Below are 17,032 nucleotides of genomic sequence, written 5' to 3'. Positions count from 1 at the left end.
TGGGCTGTGGTTGCACAGATTTTGCCTGTACCCAAAGTCCACAGCGTGCCCCTTCATTACTGCTCAAGATAAAAAGTACCGGAGGGCTTTATAACCTAAACATATACTGTGAAGACAGGGACAGTTCAGTTCATTCACCTATTGTTACGTGAAGTACCACACAACTGTTACTTTCTAGTTCCATAAGTCTTCACTGCTCAAGAGAATCTAGCATAACTTATTTCTTTTGACCTTTTACTAAAAAAAGTTCTCTTTCAAGGGTTTTAAGAAATTTTTTAGATCGGCAATCCCATACTTACAACAAAGCTAAGTAAAAAGGCTCTTACACCTGCAAGACAGATGGTTATACTCCTAACTGGGACTGCAAAAAAAACAGGCTTTACTTTTGTGATCTTACTATATGGACAGTGAATCTCAAACTCCATTTTTATGCTACTGTCAAAGGAAGAATCAATGACCCTAGTGACAATGCATGAATTCCTCTATAAACAATGCATCAAAAATGAACCGAAAATAAAACACAGATGTTTGAGGAACCAGTAAAATCTGCCTACATGGAGTTCATCAATAAATTTTCTTGCCTTGATTCTTAGAATTTTACTTAAATGAGTTCTGACAGATACACAGCAAGGGAAACCAAAATCAGATTAACCATCATTCAGTTCATTGTATCAAGACTTCTTAACCCATGATTTTATAAAGGCTGAACACATTTTAAACCATCTCTATTACACCACAAGGAGTTAAGGAAATAAAGGTGCTTTCACCTGCAGTATTGTTTGCCAGATTGCCTTGATTTACCATCACTGTTTGACTTGACATCACTGCTGGCTGCGACATTGCTGTATATGGACTAGTGTTTCGAACTGGTGGGAAAGGGCTAGTCCCAGTCTGAGATGGCATATTAACTTCCAATGGCATACTCTGGTTAGGTGCTACTCTGTTGGTTTGTGATACACAAGCACCAGTAAAATCTGGAATAAAAAAAAAAAAACAGAAGAAACATTTAAACAATTATAATACACAAATCTAAATATAAATATAGTACGTAAAGTAAAAAATAAAAGATATCCAAACGCAGTGCCTTAAATTTTTTTCTTTAATTCACTCAAGTATAAAACACCTTTTTTGCATACTTTCAGTTTGTACTGATACCGCCTTAAGGCTTTCAGAACTTTTTTGGATCTGGATTCTTTAACTAAGTGATTTACCAGCTAATAATAAATAGGCAGTATTAGAAAGGATAGGGAGTTATTAAAATGACACTTTAGGATGACCTGCAGTGGAGAAGTTAATCTGTTTGCCACTTATTATTCACATTTTCTTATTTATGTTCATATTTTCATAACTGAGACTTTTTTGTTTTTCTTTCGGCTTTTCCCGGTTAGGGGTCGCCACAGCAGAACTCCAGTCCGCTAATGATTGGCAGTCGATTTTTATGGTGCCAAGGTGCCAGCCCGACACCCAACCTTCAATATAACTGAGAGTGCTACAGTTTATTGAAGTTTATGCTATCAAACACCAATATGGCAGACAGGACAATTCATTGAAAATGTTGGTTTATATCACACTTGAAATATTGCTAGTTGTTTGTTAGTAATTATGAAAATAAGCAATAGCTCCACATGTACTTAATACGTCAAAAAAAAAAAAAAAGTGATTTACAAACTGTTGCAATACATTAGGTGAAACATTAGATGCTGTTGAAGAAAACTTGTCATTAACATTTACACTGCAAGCTTCACATTTTGATACCGATAATTATACAATTAAACATATGTTTTTATATTTCTGGAAGTTATTTCAATAAACATGTACTTACAGAGGAATTTCTTGTCATGTGAAAGCTTATTGTCGTTTGTCTTTCGGCTTTTCCCGGTTAGGGGTCGCCACAGCGGAACTCCGGTCCGCTAATGATTGGCAGTACATTTTCACGAACGCCGAGGTGCCAGCTCAAGTCCAACCTTCAACGAAGGCACGCCCATTTACGCATGTCTTTTGAACGCTCATCCAGCTGCAGGAAGGACATGCAGACTCCACACAGAAGGCACTCCAGCGGAGAATCGAACAGGAGAGCCTCTTGCTTTGAAGCAACAACGCTACCGCTGCACCACCGCAGATTGGTGTCATGTGAAAGCTTATGTTGGATTAAAAAAAATTTTCTAACAGCATATGTTTAGGTTGTATGTTTTTCAACATGTAAAAATTTGAGAATGTTTCTAAAATATAATTTGGGGTTTGTGGTCATTATAATATGTTACAGTATTTATTAAAAAGACTATGAATGCACTGACTATTTTCATTGTAAAGAATATATCTTACAGATTTGCTATTTGTACAATTTTAATAGCTTTTATTGTTCACAAAATATTTACATTTCTTTATTGTATGCTTTTAAGTTTGTTTTTCAGAAAATGCTCTGGAATGCTAGAAGTGTGACATTCTAGAACATATAGGTCTTAAGTTAAGAAAACAGTAATTTACCAAAAGAAAAGCAAGAAAAGACATTGAGCCTCATTCCAAAAGCTCTGCTCTCAGTGTAAGTGACCTACTACGGTGTATTACAGTAACTTACACTGAGAGCAGATATTTTGGAATCTACACAGTGGCCTACCTGGAACTCATCTGAGTTGATTTTAACAAACTCGGGTATTTAAAATTTATTCCTTAAACACAATAACTAAATAACACTCGGTAATGGCCCTGGGGCCAAATACTGTTTTAGTACTTACCATTAAAAACAATCCGCAACATGTGTAGATAGTGTTGGTTAACTCATACATTCCATCCAATGTCTAAAAGGCAAACAGGTGAAGCACTGTTCCTTGGCTAGGATGGAATTCACACTGTTCCTCCTGAATCAATGGCTCGATAATAGTAAAAGTCTTATTTCTAGTACTCTGGCATTCACTTTCCAATGGACGTTCTGTGTGAATGAGAACTTAGAAATGAACAAACCTCCTACCACCCTTTCTGAAAATGGGAATCACTACCCCAGTTTGTAAACCCACATTTATGTTCCAGCCTTCGATGCAACAATGAAAAGGTGTGTTAAAACCCTAACATTGCAGCATTTCCAGATGGATATCATCCATTTTCACAGTCTCTCCATACCAAAACCATTTAAATACAGCACTGATATAACCTAACAAATGGATGTGATTCAAACTATTTGCTTAAATCAGGAAGTTATGTCCACAGGATTCAAAAGTTCTTTGTGATGTGCTCTTCCATCCTCCACTCAGTAATGCTCCTGCAGTCACGTTCAACATTTTATTGTCCTTGCTGACATGATAGCAGCTAGGCAATAAAATATTTACTTGTTTGAATTTGTTAACTAGGGTAGAGCACTGAACCCCAAGGACTTTTTCACTCTCAACCTGAGTGCACGGCATGGTTAAGTGATTTACTCATTCACATAGTTAGGCAGATAACGAGGGAATCAAATCCTGGAACACAGAGAGTAACTTAACAAACGTACAGACGGAATTGTCTGTGCCAACTGCAGACAAATATATGTTCGCCTTCCCTCTTAAATCACAAAGTAATTTTGTCATAACCAGGCCTTTGCTTTGGCAACCAATGCTTTCCTGGATTGTCTTTCCCATGATGCAAATAAGGATACCTCCCGAAGTTAGCATACCATAGAACACCTCTAATGTGACATTTTCGCTCAACACGAAAAGAGACATCCATCATTTTAGTCACAGCTCCATACTGTCACCTAAAAAGTACAGTTGTGTACACTTACCATAAATGTAGATGTTTGTGTATTTACTGTTGCAGTCATCAAATTTGGGTTATCCCTGCCAGGGCAGCCCTCGGCCGGCCCGAATACCAGAGGCTTAGTATTTCTGCGTCGACTGCTGTCGCTTCAGGACTGACGTCAGGTCGTCATTAGTATAAAGTAAGGTAGCCGAAGTCATTATATCAGTTTTTCTTGCCCTAACCTGTTTGGAGCCCCCAAGTAGGAGCCAGGTTTTGGAGGAAGAACCCCACCAGTAGAAAGTAAATACCAATATGTCCCTTAGGAAGGAAAGAGATGAAAGGGGGATGGAGGGAGGGAAAACAGGACTGCAACAGTGAATAGACTCAAACATCTACATTTATGGTAAGTGTACACAACTTTACTATGTTCTTCGTGTTTCACTGTTGCAGTCATCACATTTGGGTTGATTCTCAAAGCTGAAGAAAAGGGTGGAGGCAGTCAAACTAGGGGATGGCTAGGATGTCCTGCATGACTGCAGAGGCAAACCCTGCCCTGGATTTAGAGAAGAGAGGCAGGTGGTAGTGTTTGGTAAAAGAGTGAACAGATGTCTAGGTGCCAGCCTCCAGGATGTCCCTGGTGGGGACTCCTCTGAGGAAAGCGGCAGAGGTGGAGGCTGCTCTGGTGGAGAGAGTCCTGACCCCCTTGGAGGGAGGCTTTCCATGTTGTTTGTAGCAGAAATGGATGCAGTGTGCTATCCATTTGGAAATGGTTCGTTTGGAGACGGCTTTGCCTTCTGCCCCTGTAGCAAAGTTAACCAGCAATTGATCAGTCTTTCTGAATGATTTAGTCCTGTCTAGATAGAATCTGAGCTGTCTGTGCACATCTAGATAGTGCAGAATCCTTTTCCCCTTGTTCTGAGAATTAGGAAAAAAAAGGTGGGCAAATGAATGGATTGATTGAGAGCCACACTGGACACCACCTTGGGCATGAAGGATGGATTAGTACTGAGGGATACCCTGTCAGCATGGAAGATGATGAAGGGTTCCACAGTCATGAGCGCTTGCAGCGTTGAGACTCTTCTGGCTGAAGTGATGGCCAGAAGGAATGCTGTCTTCCAGGAGAGAAATTTTAGCTTTGCAGAAGAAGCTGGTTTGAAAGGGGGCAAGGTCAGCTTTTCCAAAACATAGTTAAGGTCCCAAACTGGGGTGGGTGCCCTTCTGGGTGGCCTCAAGTTGCTAGCCCCTCTTAGGAATGGTTTGATCAAAGGGTGTGAGAAAAGGGGCTGCTCAGTGGGAAAATTAGTAGAAATAGCAGAGGCATGAATTTTATAGAGGAGAAAGAGAGGCCTCTGTGTAGTAGGTCAGCTAAGTAATCCAGGATGAGAGGGAGGGAGGGCTGTGCTGTATTGGCTCCTTTAGCCTAGATCTAGGTTCAGAACCTTTTCCATTTGTCAGCATAAGACTTTCTAGTGGTAGGGCATCTGGCCCCATGGATAACATCTAGAACCTGTTTACTGAGGTTGGCAAATTGATCCGGGGTAAGGGAATAAGCCAAGCTGCCAAATTGAATATCTGGCAGTTGTGGATGCATGAATTCCTCCTTCCCTCCGGGTCAGGAGGTTTGGAATCTGAGGAAGATGCCATTGTGGCAGTGGTGACAGGCTGTGCAGCAAAGGGTACCAGTGCTGGCGAGGCCAGACTGGAGCTATAAGAATTGTCCTTGGTTTTTCCTCCTTTATTTTGAGTAGTACCCTGGGGATGAGAGGTAGTGGATGAAAGGCATAGACTGATAGACTGACCCAGGAGAAGGACAGGGCATCCACATTCCAAGCCATGCAGTGATGCTCCCTGGTGCAGAATTTGCTGAGATGATGGTTGGTGTGGGAGGCAAAGAGGCCGACCTTCAGGGTGCCCCATTTCAGAGTTATTAGGGTGACGGTTCTTCTGTTGAGCTACCACTCATGTGGGTCCAGAATATTTCTTCTTAATTGGTCTGCCAGAGAGTTGAGAGAGCCTGGTAGGAACTGTGCTAACAGATGCAGTTGCATGTCAGAGCCTGTGTGCCAAGGATCTAGGCCAGCCTGCATAGAGGGTAGGAGTGAGTCCCTCCCTGCTTGTTGATATACTACATCCCAGTTGTGATGTCTGTTTTGATCAGGAGAGACCCTGCATCTGCCGTCCAGGTGTGCGCCCAAACAATAGTCTGATGCATCTGTGGTGAGGGTCTGGGCGGTGGGGGTGGTGAGAAAGGCAGCCTCTTGTTGTGGGAGCATGCTGATCTCCACCAAAGAAAATCTTTTCTGAGGCAAGAAATTATAGGTATAAGAGTTTCCAGGTCTTGAGAGTGTTGACACCAAAGGCTTTTTAGGTAAAATTGAAGTTTCCTCATATGCAGTCTGGCATATGGAATGAGTAGTATGCAAGATGGCATAAACCCCAGAGCTTGCAGGATCTTCCTTGCAGATAACTGGGGCCTGGTGGCTAGTTGAGAGAAGTAGGCTGTCAGGAAAATTTGTTTTTCTGGTGTAAGGAATGCCATCAGGGATGCTGTGTCCAGGCTTGCTCCCAGGAAGATAATCCTTTGGGTGGGCACCAGTTTGGATTTCTTTCTGTTGATTGTGTACTCTATGGAGGTTAGTAGAGTCTTTACAAAGGCCATGTGCATGAGCAGCTTTTCCTGGCCGTCTGCCTGAATAAGGCAGTCGTCTAAGTATGGGTAAATCTGGAATTTCCTTTGTCTGCAAAAGTCAACAGCCAGAGCCAGACATTTTGTGAAAACTCTGGAAGCAGTAGATAAGCCAAAGGGAAGTGCAGAGAACTGAAAGTGTTAAGATTCTGCCTTGAAACGGAGATATTTCCTGCATGCTTCCCTGATAGGAATGTGGAGGTAGGCCTCTTTCAGATGCAAGGTGGCTAGCCAAGTGTCCTTGGACAGCATGGGTAGCAGCTGCAGGAGGGTGAGCATTTTGAATTTTGGGATCACCAGGAAGGTGCTTAGAATGGATAGATCGAGGATGGGGCACCAGGTGCCCTCTTTTCTGGGCACCAGAAAAGGTCTGGAGTAGAAACCTTGGCCCATCTGTTCTGCAGGAATATGCTCTACTGTCCTCATAGAAAGCAGCGAAAGGATTTGCTTTTGAGCCTCTGCCCAATGGTTTGGAGGTAGACTTGGGAACCCTTTTGGGGTTGGAAGGGTGTGGAAGGAAAATTTGTACCCCTGAGACACTATGTTCAGAACCCAGCGTTCACTGGTAATGGTGTCCCAGGTGCTTGCGTGAAAGGAGAGATTTCCTCCTACGGGTAAGTGAAGGTGGGTAGAGGGAGGGGGTGGTGGAGGTGAGTCATTGTGAGTTCTTACCATAAGGGGGTGGTTTAGAACTCCCTGGTTTTGAAGTGGAGGTAGTCCACTGCTTAGATCCCTGCATTCCCTGTGGCTGCTGTCTGGGGGGGGTCTGGTTCCCTGGGGCCTATTGTGGACTGGCTTGGAGGGAGTAGGAAAGGACCAGTGTTTGGTGGGACAATGCCTGCTGAACGTGGGTGGCTGGACCTGTAGGAAATCCTTAACTGTTTGCATAGATTTTGCTTTTTCTTCCATCTTTTTCAAGACCTCTTCTGCCTTAGTGCCAAATAAGTTGCCTTTGTGCAGGGGGGCATTCAACAATTTAGATATGACATGGTCTGGCAGGGGCGGTTCCTTAAGCCATGCATGCTTTCTAATGACAGATCCAGTGACTGCTGCCCTGCAAGAAGCTTTTAGTGCATCAAAACCACAGTGCAAGTGTGTTTAGTTACTTGATTTGCAGAATGCATTAACTCTTGTAATTCTTTAGACTCTGCCCAAGCAGGAAAGGAAGACATTTTTTGTTTGAAGAGTTTCAGGGTATGTTGCTGAAATGTTAACATATGGAACTGACAATTATGCCCTGACAGCAAGAGTAGCTGAGGTGTATACTTTTTTACCCCACCTGTCTAGTGCACAGAATCCCTATCTGAGGGGGTGGGATTCTTAGCAGAGGTTGCTTTAGTCCCTTCAGGCCCTTGAGAAATTACCTCAGGGTCAGCAGTAGGATTTTTAAAAAGAAATTTGTGAGAGTCAGGGACTCTATAGTACCTGTCTAGTTTTCTGGGCCCAGGAGGGAGGGCATCACGAGTCAAGCTGATTCCAGGAAAACATCCTCCACAACATCCAGGACTGGGGGGATGGCTAAGGGTCTGTGCTGTGGAAGATCTAGGAATTCCCTGAGTCTCTTTTTAGACTGAGGGTAGTCTTGACTTTCCCATTGGAAATGCTCCCTTAAGGTATGCAGGGTTTCCCCAAAGGAAAAATCCTCTGGGGGAGAGGCTGAAGGGATGAAATCCTCTGCATCAGAATCCTCATAAGTAGAGAGGGGTTGCATGTCTTCATATTCAAAAGCATCAGAGTCATCTGACTCTTGTTCAGACAGAACTACAGGGGGAAGATCTCTTTTCCTTTTGGAGGGGGTAGCTTGGCTTCCCCTGATCAGCATGATAAGGTCTTCCGCCATTTTAAGCATCTGAGAGACTGAGGCAAGGAAGCAGGTGGGTCATTGGTTTCTTGGGTGTGGTTCATACCCTGGACCTTCGAACGAACAGCAGTCACGAAAGAAGACGTCAGTTTGTGTTGAGAATCGGTAGTGCGAAGGACTTCCTCAGAAGCCGGTGCCTGCTCAGCGGCTCTGGACCCATCCAAGGCAGAGTCGACCAAAGGATCCTTAGTCGAAGAAGAGTTTTGCGGCATACCAGACTCTGAAAGGGTCTAGGGTAGCAGCCTGCAAATCCACAGAATGGGCATCATGGGCTGCGAAAGCACCTTACTAAGGACTGGAGAACTGACTAACTTAACAGAAGCGTCGTTGGTAAGTTTGGACCTGTGTGGTCTGTCTCTGTCTAAGTTTTTTTGGAAGATCTGCTGTCGGATGGCTTATCGAAACCATATCGGAATTCGAGGATTGTAAGCGAAAATATCTGGCTACAATAAGGTCCCGACTATGGATAGTTCTGGCGTTCAACAAACACAAAAGCAACAATGGGAGACATCGTGGTCTGGGCCTAAGAAAGTGATGCAGTAAGAATGGAAGTCTCGATGTGGTATTTGCTGTCCACAGGCGAGACAATTACTAACTTTTTCTGACATCGGTTAGTGCAAGAAAAAAGTATCCCCAACGGGGTACTTAGCTATAGAAGACTTCAACTTCAATTAGATAGACGAAACTCATGTAGCGGCTGACCGGCACTCGTGCAAACTGCTTCTGCTTCGGGCTCCACGGCAAGAAAGACTGATGTAATGGCATCAGCTGCCTTACTTTATACTACCGACAACCTGACGTCAGTCCTGAAGCGACAGCAGCTGACGCAGAAATACTAAGCCTCTGGTATTTGGGCTAGCCGAGGGCTACCCTGGCAGGGATAACCCAAATGTGATGACTGCAACAGTGAAACACGAAGACCATCAGTGAAGCCTTGAACATTGTCCATTCAGACTCCACATCTCCAACTTTACTACATATACTGGAAAAGTCCAATGATCATAGAAAGGATCATCTTCAGTGGGTAAAAACTTAAGTGCATCCTACCAGTCTCCCTCCACCAGGTTTTTCAAGGTGTTTTAGTCCCACATTTTACCTGTCATAGAACAACTCCCCTTGCCTCTAGCTGTGTATAAACCCAATGATATAGGATTCTTGACACCTGTAATAAAGCACAAGAAACTACTTTCTTGAGAAAGTGAAGATTTCCATAAACACTTAAATAGCCTGGACTTTTGGAAAGCCTGAGCCAGAGTCCTATATCAACCCTGAAGACAAACAGATTGCCTACACCCTAATACACAACTAACTGTCTAGGGAATTCAAATAAACTGAAAATCACTTGCTATAGGTTCCCAGGATTTAAAGTCCTCAATGAAAAGACATTTAGAAATGTTCAAGTCTTACATGAAACACAGCCTACTTATCTAAGTAATGCCAACTCAAAAATGGTGTTTACAACAAACCTGAAAAATGATCCGATACTGCATACTGAACATGTGTGTGGTGTGTGTGTGTATAGGGGAGGCTAGTGTAACACACAGTCGTTCACTGATTCACATATCCAACTCTCTTGTGCAGTCTTCCATTTAGGCCCCAACTCTACTGAGTGGTTTCTGCTGGACTTTAACTTTTATCTTTTATATATTATACACTACAGGATTATCTGGCATTGCTTCTCGTCTAAAATTATAAATCAAATGTGTAAATCTTTATTGTTGTCAGTTGAACAACAAACTGTATTACACACTATAAAAAGGGTCTATATTAGAACATCGAAAGTTTAATGGTTCGAATCACATCACTAAAGGTCGACCTTTAATGATTGAACCATTAAAATTTCGAATGTTCAGAAAAAAAAAATCTAAAGGGTGTAGGCAGGTGGTCAAGCCCCCCTGCACCCACTCGCTACTTAAATATACCAACTCAGAGACCACACTACATTGAAGTAAACAGAAATCTCCCCTTACGGAGATTTCTGTTTATCCCCGTTCGACGTTCTGCACTTTCGCTATTTTCGTGTTGACAATGTTGGATTTGACATTGTTGGCTTTTGAGAATATAACGGGTAACCCTATAAAAAGTCTACTCTAATTCAACTGTACCTCTGGTAGTAAGACAATTGTTTGGCATGCAAAGGTTATACTGTGTGTATCTTGTGCTACATGTAAGCCTTTACCTGTGCATTGACACTGCTACACAGTCCCATAACAGAACATCTGTGGCTTTGTCTTTTCAGATAAGACTTAAGGCCTGCAAAAACTAAAAGCACTTGTTGGTGACTCCTTGCTGGTTATTCTTCCCATCTACCCTTCCATTCCTTGAGCTGCTTTTTAAAACTTGGTGATTTTAAGCTACCCACCTTTACTGTAAATAGAGCTTTATAAGTCCCCATTCTAAACTGCTGTTTATAACTTGAATTATCTATTTGCCTATCTTTGTGCTTATTTTAATAAACAAAACACATTTGCCTCTCATTGTCTGTTCTACTGACTTACTTGCTTTGAATTCATTACCTAGAAAAAAAACAAGTAATCTCTGTGGTATCCCCGAAGTCTCAAAACAACCTACTAAACAAGTATAGTGAGTCCAAAAACAAAACAGTGTAAGAAACTTGTGTGTGTGGAAGATTTTCAGTCCATATATCTCTAGTTAATCACTGTATATTAATCAGATCAGACAACAGTAGTAGAAGTAGCAGCGAGATCAGACAACTGATGGGGAAAGGGATGTGAATTTAACGTGTACCAATAACACTTTGTTTTACAGCACAATAAACCACTCCCTTGCCTGATAAAAAGGATATATATATATATATATATATATATATATATATATATATATATATATATATATACGGATCAAGGACTTTTGATCAAAAGATCAAAAGTCCGAATCCGTTATCACCGAACATACTTTACCGAAAGCGCTTTCACTGAAAAAGGGCTTACGGTAAAGTATGTTTAAAAAAAAAAACATCAAACCTACTTCTATGCAGGGTGGCAAGCCCCCCTGCACCCCTCATGTGGGGGGCTGTGCCCCCCCCACTTTAATATTCTCACTTCGAGGTCACACTACAGTGGGGAAAAGGGAATATTCCCTTATCCGTACCATAGTACGACTGGCACAATGAGCATACTTATCCAAAAGGGCTACTTCGGTGAACAGCACTTTCGGTTAAGTACGCTCTGTGATTTCTGCTTCGGTGGAAAGTGCATTCGGGGATCTGTACTGATCCAATATATATATATATATATATATATATATATTTAGAAATCTTGCGAGGAAACTATTACTCTGTTTTTGTTTTACTTGGATTGCTTGTCTGTGAACTTAATAAAGGATTTTCGACTGGAAACAGACTGCCTGCCTTGCTTGAATTACTTTCAAATACTTAAGTTATTCTGTACAATTATATATTTTTTATTTATTTTTTTGACTTAAAACAAGTTTAAGTTCACTACTTATACTACTATTGTCTGATCTGATTAATATACAGTGATTAATTAGAGCTATATGGACTGAAAATCTTCCACACAAGAGAAGTTTCTTACACTGTTTTGAATTTATTATCTAGCTAGCTGTTCGATAAAGTAGTGTATTTGTACACCCTACAGCAAGCTCTTTTTGTGTTTTTACATCAAAAAGACAAGAGAATTTTCCATTTGGTGTCAGTGGGTGATAGCCTGGTCTTTGGGAAACACACTAAAGATTCTTGCATGCAGTTGTCTTATTGGCCACAGAACTTATCAGCCTATGTTTTTAGTCTCTTTATAAACTCTGCACAAATGAGTGGCTCTTGGCTCACGTCTGCAAATCAAAGTACTTCTATTGAATAATCACAATTTTAAAAGCTGTTTACAGTATACTTTCTTGAATTGCTTATTGCCTTTCCTTAAGTTTAAGTTTCCTTGTGGTAGCAATTCACTCCAGACACACTCTTACTGTGTGCTTTTACAACAGGAGGACTGGGATTATGCATCTAGTGACAGTAGGTGCTTACCTGGTTTATTTGATTTGGGAAGCACACAAAAGGGTTCAGTGGCTGGCTTTCTATATTTCCAGTGCTGGTATAAATGCAGCACATTTGCACGGTACTACTCGCTGTGTCAGTGCCCTGTACAGATGCAAACATCTAGTAACATTACTTATTTTCATTATTCTGTGCAAGTTTTGTTTTTTGCAATTCTTTACAGTTTAAAGTTGTATTTTCAAACTGCTGTAAGGGCTGCTGTTCTGCTCTATAATACATTTCTAGTGTTTCCTAGTTAGTATTAGGCATCTGTTTGAAGTTCCCAAATACGTGAGCTCCAAACCAATTATTTTACATTAAGAGGGTCAATGTCTGCACTCTTGTGGCAGGACAGGGCTGATTTCACCTATCTGAGGTGGAAATTGCTTGTGGAAAGCTCACTGTGTGCTTACCTGATTGTCCTTGGGGCACAGTTGGTGTAAAACTTCTTTTATCTGATTGTGTGTAAGCCTTGCTTTTGTGAGAAGCTGCTCTTTATGCAGCAGCGGTCAGTCCCACATTACTACCAGGGCAACTACTATGTGTGGTGAGCAGCATTTACACATTCAGTTAGGACTGTTTAAGTATACCTCATCTTAAAGCAGCACCCAGGACTATTGCTGCTCAGAAAGCATATGGTATGGGTGCTGGTCAGCATTACTGGTTAGGCTGAAGACTACATCAAGTAAGAACACTTCCCTCATCCGGTTACAAACCACCCACACACTCTTATCCCTTGCAGGTACACTGACAACTGCCTTATGTACACTGACAACCACTTAATTCTCAAACAAACTAATACAGTATTTGAGATATTGTTAGACAATGACAATGGAGGATAGACTCTGACATACAGACACAAAAAGCAACAAACAGGTTGTCAGCGACTCACATCATTCACCACATACACAGACCCACAAGTGCAGAGGGTAGTCGGATGGCTTACCAAAGCCATTTTGGAATATGGAGATAGAGAGCGAAAGTATTTAGCTATGATAAGAGCCCGATGATGTATAGTTCTGGCACTGAACAAAGCACAAAACCGACAGCGAGGGACGTCGTGGTCTGGACCTAAACAAGTGATGCAGTAAGAATGGAAATCTCAGCGTGGTATTTGTTTTCCACAGGTGAAATGACTTAACTTTTTCTGACATGGGTTAGAGCAAGAAAAAAAGGATCCCCAATGGGGTACCTAACATTAGAAGACTTCAACTTCAATTTCGAAAACAAAAACTCAGGTAGTGGCCGACCGGCAGTCATGCAAACTGCTTCTGCTTCGGGCTTCTCGGCAAGAAAGACTGATGTAATGGTGTCGGCTGCCTGTTTTAATACCACTGATGACCTGACGTCAGTCCTGGAGTGACAGCAACCGACGCAGAAATACTAAGCCTCTGGTATTCGGGCCGACTGAAGGGCTACCCCTGGCAAGATAACCCAAGTGTGATGACTGCAACAGTGAAACATGAAGGACATCAATGAATCTTAAAATCATTACTGAAGCATGGCAATCACAATAAATACTTTGTTTTATTCTGTTTTCCTTCCACTTCAGTTTAGAGTAAAATGTAGATGAAATGGATGAAACAGAGTTAAGCTGTTAGCATGTCTCACCTACCCCACCATAAGAGACCCACTTGTCCTGGACCTTCTGTATCTCCTTAATTTCAATATTTCCAACAAAACTAGAACCAGGAGCTTTAAACCCTCAACAGATAAATGCAGCACGGTGGAGAGAGATGTTTTAACACAGCATCTTCTAAACCTCTGGAATAAACTTCCCATGCATGTTAAGCAGTATTACTCTATCATCTTTTAAACATAAACCTAGATCACTGGATAGGTAGAGACAAACTTACTTTGGGATTGATTGGTATTGGCCATCTTGGAGACAGGAGGTGTGGCATCAGGGTGTGTACTGGCAAGGCATAAATGGTCATAAAACACAGTACCCTCAACATACTGATGAAATCTATGAAATGCTTGAAAACATTACTTTTAGAGACAAGAAAGGAATGATTTTAGCTCTGATGCTATAACACATTAAATATAGGATTTTGAGGCTACTCTAGTTGTTTTTGTGTAACATTACATTGAACCCAAAGTGTCATTTTCCTTTAGGTGAAGGCAAATGGTTGGCATTTCACTGCAATGCTTATCTGAGAATGAGTTATTTGAAGAAATGAGAAAAAGCGAACTGTGTATTATTCTTCCCTTTTCTCCGAAATTGGTGTGACTGCCAAAAAAGTGCAGTTGTCTACACTTACTATAAATGTAGATGTACGAGTGTATTCGCTGTTAAGGGATTTCCTGCTTCGGAAGCCCTTGGTCAGCCCAAATACCAGAGTAAAAAAACATTCTCCTCCCTGAGCTGGTGGATGCCCTACCTTGACGTTAGGATGGTTGGATATAAAGGGAGCCAGCTGACGCCATGACATCAGTTTTTTCTTGCCCCTAGAAGGTAGGAGCCCCATAGATGAATCTTAATCAAGGGCCTACTCTGGCATCTCTGCAGAGGGTCCTCTAGAAGAGGAGGACAGAAAAGCTGTTACTGTAAGGAGAATAAAGGGGGTGGAGGGAGAGAAAGATGACTGCAACAGTGAATACACTAACATCTACAATTACGTGTACACAACTGTATTCATACTTACCTGTTGCAGTCTGACTCTTGACTTATGGGATGATTCCCAAAGCTGAGATGAGGGTGGAAAGTGCCTTAATGGGAAGAGAGGATGCCCTGCAAGATAGCAGTGGCAAATCCTCCTCTGGACTTGGAAAAGGCTGGCAGGTGGCAGTGCTCAGTAGAGGTATGCAGTGCTGACCAGGTAGCTGCTTCCAAAATGTCTTTGGTAGGTACTCCCCTCAGGAAAGTAGTGGAGATAGAGGTGGACCTAGTTGAGTGGGTCCAAACAGATTCAGGGGGCGTAGTAGGTGTAACAAAAGGAAATACAGTGGGAACTCCACTTGGAGATAGTTTGCTTGGAGACTGGTTTTCCTTCAGAGCCCAAAGCAAAGGAAACATTTGTTCCAATTTTCAAATGACAATGCATATCTCTTAGAAGGATGGTGTGTGTGACTACAGAAGTATTCTGAAGCTGTGAAAAAATACAGAATGTTAATTTCATTTCCTGAGCCTGAGGCAGCATTTCTTGTAAATCACAAGGTAAAAAGGAAACTTCTTATTAGGTTAAAATGTAGATAACGAATACAGAATGTATTTTTGCTAAACTTGGCATTTTCCTACTGGATATGTAGTAGTGGTCCAATGGATGAAGTGTACTGGTCTTATAGACAAGTTTTATTACTTCGATAAGGTTTTCCAATAAAGTAACCATGAATTCTTTTGTTTGGGGAGACATGACTTTCTGAGTACTGCCTCCCACACATGTGTACTTTGATCTGCCAGAGACTGATGTATTTAGTTATACCTTAACAGCTGGTGCCGTGACTTGGATTTTTCGAACCACTGGGAGCTGCTTCTACAGATAGCCCTCAGACAGTTTCGGTCTGGTGTATTTTCTGTGGCATCAGCTCACAACTACACCTCTCTTTCACAACTTTCAGTCTTGGCAGAACTGAAGACGTTCAAAGATGCATACAATTTCTGAATGTAAGTGGGTTTGACATGTGAGTGGGATATTTTTTCTTTTGTATTATCATTGTAAATTTTCTTTACAATGGCAGCAAATGTGGGATCTTTAAAAGAACCAGAGTATGGTACTTCTGTTAAACATATGCTTCAAAATTGTACTAAAGACAGCTGTCTGAATTTAGATAAATGGCATGAACTGACTAAAAATTATGGTAAATTGACTTTTCCACCAGCAAGAACTTTTGATAAAGATATTTTTTCTAAATTTACAAAAAAAGACTTTGGAAAAAGGGCAATATAGTCCCTGCCAGCTGTTGATCAGCTTTTAATGCATGGCAGGTAGACTCTAAAGATAGAGAAAAACAATCTATTGTTCATAGTTTAAAACATAATAAAGCTAAATTAAAATAACACAATTAAAGCAGCTAATAAGACAGTTACTCGCATTCAGCATTCTGTTTGTCAGTGATTATGGCCTTTATCCCCTTAGGGAGCTTCAGAAAATGCAGCTTAGTCAATGTGAGAGTCGTCCGACGATGACTGTGTGCTTGGTTTAGTGATGCCCACTGCACCTCCCTCACCTTATAATGCGCCTCCCCCTGTTCGACAAGATTCTGCAGTTGTTTCTTCTACTTCTGTGACCTCATCACCATCTCAGAGAACTCTCCCCTCAAAAGCCACCTCTTTTACCAGCCATTCAAGTCACTCTTCTGACTCATCCCCTAAGCTTGCCACTTTGTTTTCTTCTCCTGTTTCCAAACATACTCGATCTAAGAGGACTGAAAAAAAATTAAAAGGCAGCCTGTTCCTTGATGTTCAAGAGTTTTCCTACACCAAGTAAAAAAGGGTCCTGTTTCATTCCTCTAGATGGCACAAGTTACGTTCACATCACTTAATCAGTTTCCCATAATTATAGATGGGGATGGTTATTTTGGTCCTGACAAATTTAATCCCGATAAAGAGGACACTGAGCCCTCCTCAGAGGAAGAGTATGATAATGTACATACTCCAGCTGCATACCTGCATCCTCTGTAGCAAGTCACAAACCCTGGACACGGCAGGGATGATGCAGCACCTCCCACTACAAATGTGGTTCGCCCTTGGTCTGCAGTTAATTTCCACTCCCTTCCATCAGTTTGCACCAATCCAGCTAAATACACTAGAATTCTGAAAGGA

General features: G+C 41.6%; 1 protein-coding gene across 2 annotated transcripts in view; it reads right to left on the bottom strand.

Moving 5' to 3' along the window:
• The window catches only part of NCOA2 (nuclear receptor coactivator 2), a 1,980,807-nt gene that overhangs the window by 743,937 nt on the left and 1,219,838 nt on the right, over positions 1-17,032 (bottom strand). For both annotated transcript variants that reach the window (XM_044067155.1, XM_044067157.1), the window contains exon 14: positions 768-974. In XM_044067155.1, the coding sequence (XP_043923090.1) occupies positions 768-974 (207 nt within the window). The remainder of the gene's footprint in view (positions 1-767; positions 975-17,032) is intronic.

The sequence above is a fragment of the Protopterus annectens genome, chromosome 3.part1, assembly GCF_019279795.1.
Source record: "Protopterus annectens isolate FY-2018-M chromosome 3.part1, PAN1.0, whole genome shotgun sequence".
NCBI classification, from domain to species: domain Eukaryota; kingdom Metazoa; phylum Chordata; order Ceratodontiformes; family Protopteridae; genus Protopterus; species Protopterus annectens.
Note: the sequence above shows the minus strand (reverse complement) of the source record. Positions and strands in the feature narration are given on the sequence as shown.